Source organism: Lampetra planeri, unplaced genomic scaffold (genome assembly GCF_965212315.1).
Source record: "Lampetra planeri unplaced genomic scaffold, kcLamPlan1.2.h2 scaffold_1340, whole genome shotgun sequence".
NCBI lineage: Eukaryota > Metazoa > Chordata > Hyperoartia > Petromyzontiformes > Petromyzontidae > Lampetra > Lampetra planeri.
Window position 1 is genome coordinate 24,394 of NW_027614057.1, and position 5,974 is coordinate 30,367.

Consider the following 5,974-nt stretch of genomic DNA (forward strand, 5'->3'; position numbering starts at 1 on the left):
CTGTTTTCAACCACTTTGCAAACCTTTCAACCAAAGGGCTCCACTGGGTCACCACAAGTGACACCCATACTGTCCTACTTTGGTGTCTACTGTTGAATACCTCTGCTACTGAAATGTTAATATCTGTGAACATCTGGCCATGTTATTGGAAGAGAAACCAGCCGGTATTTTCCCATCACTCTCTGAAAAAAAGATGTGAGCTAACATTAGGTCATGTTGTGGTTAACATAAGTAACGTTAAACTTAACGTTAAACTCAATCAAATCATGATTAAACGTGTCTCATGTCCCCAAATACAGACAGTTAGACTGGTCTCAGTAAAGCAGTAGCAGTGTCTGTATGAGGCTATAAGTTAGCATGAACTGTGAGAAGTAACGGAGCTCTAGAGGCAAAGTCGAACGGCTTCGAGCTAACGGTGAACGGCAGTGAACCATTCTTTCCTGCCTACGCAACGCTGTGAACTATCAACTGGGACTGGGATTGTTAGCTTAAAGCTAGGTGTTTCTGACTGGAGGACTTCGAGCTGGTTTTAGCACATTGTATCAGAAACTAAACGCACACAACTTCTTCCAATGGCCTCGAAATAAGTGTGGGCGGAATGACAAAGAACTTACAGGTAAGTCCGTATAAGGTGAGAAGGGATGTTAAAAGTCGCAGTCCATCTGAAGGCAGGCACCTCCGTAGCGGTGACTCTTTCTCCATGGTTCGTGTCTGACTGAGCACCGCTCCCGGTCGCTGCTCCTCGCGCGTCCCTGCGCCGCTCCGTCTGGCTCGCTCGCTCGAGCTCGGGAGGACTGACCGACCCGCGTGGGCTGTACCACTCCTGCACGAGCAACACACACACACACACACACACACACACACACACACACACACACACACACACACACACACACACACACACACAGACACAGACACAGACACAGACACACACACACACACACACACACACACACACACACACACGAGTCCTGTCAGTTTGATTAGTCCTGTTAAAGAGCTAAGATGTTGGCACAGAGTGAATTAGTGAACCTGATAAATCTCTGTTATGGTAACTTACTGGCAGAGGTGGTGCAGTAGAATGAATGAAATGTAATCATTCTTAAAACCATTTTGATGACTTGTCCTGTAACAAATCAGGTGATTCTGGACTGTCAACTTTTCCAGGGCCCCAAACCCTCTGTCACCTAAAAGATGTTAGGTTATAATTAATTATAAACTGCAGCATTACTACACAATAATGAGTGGCCTAGTTAAAATCTGTTTGTTGTTTGTTTTTAGTTTTTTACTGAATTTATATCATATAGCCCAGGAGATTGAGCAGGTCCTTCAATAACCAAAAGGTTGGTGGTTTGACCCTGCTCAATCCTAGTTGTTCGCTGTGTGAATGTGAGCTGACATCACCAACATCAGTGTGTGACTGTGGAGTGTAAGCGTGTTTGGACAGGTGTTTAGTACATAAATGGAGATTACTGAATGAGGTTTTGCTTTTGGAGAGGAAATCTGCAACCACTCAGCAAAACTCGTTTCAAATCCCTCTACAATAAACACATTTGTTAGGGGTCAACCATGCAGCTAATGCTAATGTTACCATGTATTGCAAATTCAATTCAATTCAACTGGACCATTTATGGCCCATTTTCGTCGTGTTTGACACCCATATTATACTGAATATACACCAGAAGTCCAGTTGCCTACGATTTAACCCAGCAAGATACCATGACCTGGATGACTGAGAACCTTCACAGATATACTGAATATACATGAATGTTCTCCTGTAAAGTGGCCAAAACTTCCCTGTTAAAGAATTAATAAAGGGTTGGCTTAACGCCACCTAATTCTGCATAAATTGGAAGACACCTAAAAAAGCAATACTGTTAAGGTACATGTTTTGGGGACAATGTAAAACAAATGAAGGAACAAGGAAGTGAATGTGAAAGTTAATATAAAACCCCAGAAATCATTTCCTGAAGGACAAATCGGTCACGCGCCTCTGATTACTGCAAATGTCTATTCCTGAAAAATAGTACTCTCGCCAGCTTTAGTGCAGAAACACAGATGTGCCAGTGAAGCAGCCTTGCATTGTTCTGTTTGAGATAAGTACAGCTTTTGCAGAGACACCTGTAGGAATCCAGCCTGGTGTGCAGCACAGCGTTATCACGCATTGTCACACAGATTGATAAAGCTGCTCCCTCAGCAGATTGACGCGAACATCACGTTTATTCACTTAAGATAAGCAAAAATGTCATTTCGACGTGGTTCCCTCATGATGAAGGCACTCTTTTTTATTGTGCTGTGATGCCTTTCGGGCCCATCTTCAGGGAAGTCTGTAGGGTGTCTCCCTCTCCCGCGCCGCAGCTCAGCTTCATTGTGATTAAAGCATGACCCATGATGTGTCACCACACTATACCCCCTGCCTATATACCCTCTGGTGCTTTATTTATATCCTTAAGGAGCTATAAATCCCCAGGTGAAAGTGCTGCCCTTTTCACTAATCAATCTACCCTCCTGGGCCACTTTGCAATGTAACAGAACTGGTATATTTATGAGATTATAAATCACATCTTCACATCACATTTTGTACATATTTCCTTCCATAAAACGTTTAATGTGTTAATAATATTAACTTTTGTGGTGGCAAGCTCATTCATGGCACTATCACAACATGGGCTGCATAAATTCTGCATAAATGCCCCTTCATATAATAAACATTGATGACCCAAAACCTTTCGTAACTGTGGTTACCTCACTGAGGGTTTTTGCTGCAAAAATACTTGTCGGCAAGAATTATTACATTTTCTTCCAGGCCACACTGGCACCACCTTCCCTGTGACCAGTGGATGCACATACATCCACACAGACTGTCTGGGACATTTGGTTTTACAGTCTGTGAAAACAGACTTTGTTTAAACACAACATTCCTCAATAGTCACACTGGTGAGCCAGCGCTTGAACACCTCAAATGCTCCCCCACACTCACAATCCCATCTCCTGCCAAAGCTTGACCATCTAGAGCGGGTAGAGGTCACCATACTGCTGATGCTACCTGAATTTGTTCATAGCGCCACACAGGTCTGTACCCGTAATGAGCTCCCTCTGAAACAGACCTCAGCGGCACACGCTGACCTTTGGAAGGCAATGTGAAGACATTTAAGACCGACCAACTATTGTATTCACATTACTGGAAGGAAGAGATGTGTTTCAACTGTTGCGTCCCACTTACTTCATCAATGTAAAGCACACAAGTGAGCAGAGAAAATTACAGATATTGCCAGCAAAGGGCTGAAATCCATGCAACACTGCAATGTGTAGCATGTTCATTCACACAAAATGCCAATAGAGTATAGCCTGACCGAGGGCTCTCCAAAGAACATAGTATGACTACTTGGTTGGTTGGTTTAAAAACGAAATTGACATGGAACATGGAAAATAATCATAGACTAACATGGGTAGAATTTCATTGAACTGGGAATGAAAACACGAGGAATTCAACTGAATGAATGGATAATGTGTTGTAACTTAGATCGCCATCTGCTGGGAGAATGCACACAGAGCAAAGAATGTTTCGTTTTAGTAAATCTGGTAAATGCACAAGACATAGTCAGAACTATTGGACTTTAAATGCATCAGAAAACACTGTTTCATCATTGTGGATGATGTGATGACAGCTGCGTGTGAGTGAGTGAGTGTTGTCACAACCTAAGAGCCTTACAACAGTCAGTCAGTGCATGGGTAATTTGCAATGAAGGTAGAGCTGTTGAGTGAAAATGAAGGACGTGAATAACAAGTAAACTGACACCACCTTGAGAAGATGTTCTCTGAGAAATAAACAAGTGATCATTGGTACGTTCATTCACAGGCAGTCACATGCAAAAAAGAAGGGGGAAAAAAAAAGCGGCATTTCACAATTACAGCGTTGCTCAGCCAATTGTGTGGTGCCTTTACTTTATTTATGAGTGGGCTTCTGGTCACCTCAGCATTTTCCAAGACGACCACAGAGGATATGTTCACAACCCTGACGTCAGGACAACTGTGACAAAATAATGCTATTTTCAACCGACTGTCATATTTTGGCAACTGTATGAGGCGGAAGCCTTTATTTGTAGTAGTGGTTGTTTTAAAACCAGAGGATACACTGAGGGTTATATACAGTATATATATAAAAAAGAGCCATAGCAAGAAGTTACTACTTTTATTGTGCATTCATACAACCAAATAAAACATGCCAGTGTTCACGCCTTTACTAATATTTACTTTGATTGCTAGTCAAGGCACAATACAAACTAACACAAAGCTCTGCTCAGGAAGATGATCATCACATGTCGAATGAATTGTCCAAAGACCAAACACATGAATGGAATAGCTAAATTCCAGAGGGACAGATGTGTCCTTTGTTTGTATGATCCTTTAGCTTTATTTGTGCAGATGTGAGGACATAAATATGAACACCCTTCTAAGAAAGTCAAACCCAGATATAGACCTCAAAAGACATGTGTTCATATCTGAGTGTATTTAAAGCATTCTGATGCCTCCTCTTCGGTCATATAACTAATTGTTTCAATCCTCACGGAGGTAAGCCTCAGGTACGTCTTCATCATTATACTCCAAAGAGGCAGCGTGTTGAGCTATCCGTTCAATCTCCATGACTTTAGCCTCAGCCAGCTTCTGGTCTGCATCTTGTGAGAGTTTCCGTGTTTCCTCCACCTGGGTCTGGAGCAGGTGGATATTTGTCTGCAGCGTGATGCACGCCTGCTCAGCTCCTGAGAAAACACACAAATCCAAAAAATGTTTCACACGGCACCTGTCGAAAACTTGCATTTGGTGTTGTCATGGCACTTCCCTCCATCATCTCCATAGAGTTTGACACAAAGTGCAGCTGAGTGACATCAAATGATCCATACTCAAAACGCTGATGGCAGATGAATAGGCAGTGGCACAAACACTGGCATACAAAGCCAAAGTGGGTGGTACTTGAACACATCATAACAAGAAAACCTGAGAATTCCTACTCCATGACATCCCACAGTTCAATCACGCAGACATGTTTTGCATACCTGCAGTTAACGCAGCCTCAGCTGCCATTTCACACAACTTGACTGCGTTGACCCAGGTTGACTCGAGCCGCTTGCATTCATCTTGTCTGTCATTGATCTATCAGAGGTAAACACCAAAAAAAAAATCTCCATCAGTGTTGTTTCATGTTTACTATGAGGTCAGAAAAACAAATTGCTAACAAGATATTGGTTATGAGCATAGTGTTCCTACATTTGACAACTAACCTCTGCTCGCTGGCGAATGATCACCTGCCAGATGGAATCCTCCTCTGCTGGGGTCAGTTTTCCCAGTGAGTCCAAATAGCGTCGTTGTAGAGCAATGAGTGTATGCACAGCCTGGTGGCAAAAAGTGGCAGAACATATTTCAATATAAGTCATATATTTATTACTTTCGGAAAAAAGAGGCTGGTGCAAACTGTTTGAGTCAGGTCATGCAAGGAGTACTTAAGGTCAGATAAGTGAGAAACATTGTTTTAATGCTCAAACACCACATTTTAACTGGGGTGGAATAAAACTGAAACTCTTTGCTATTGTCGTTACTGGTATGTCTGAATATGGAGATGAGGGACAAAAGGGTGCACGAACGGGTTGAAAATGAGTGGGTACAAAGGGTAGACATACATGCTTCCATGTCAGTACTTTGTTTATGGTTTTCTTTGGTGATGGTGCTATAATCTCTGCTAATGTCGATGAGTTAGAGTGAGCTAGGGCAGATTTCACAAGTTAGGAAATCATGGATTGGAATTTGTCACCATACACATTCACTGCAAATTGGCACATTTGTTTGTTTGTTTATGATTGAAAAGTAGAGCATTTTGTGGTACGAGTACACAGCTAACTACTAGGTACTGAGATAAACCCTTCTTCCGATCTATCGGTGTAATTAATTTAATTTCCCCGAAGGAGTCATCCAAAAGGAT

General features: G+C 42.3%; 1 protein-coding gene across 1 annotated transcript; it reads right to left on the minus strand.

The window, feature by feature from the left end:
- Window positions 1-4,557: 4,557 nt before the first annotated feature.
- On the minus strand, window positions 4,558-5,390 carry LOC144739160 (diablo IAP-binding mitochondrial protein-like; the record flags this gene model as incomplete). The annotated part of the gene is given in 3 exon segments (XM_078622133.1): window positions 4,558-4,760; window positions 5,055-5,124; window positions 5,235-5,390. Coding segments are annotated over 3 exon segments (429 nt in total), but the record flags the coding sequence as incomplete, so codon positions are not given.
- Between the last annotated feature and the right edge of the window lie 584 nt (window positions 5,391-5,974).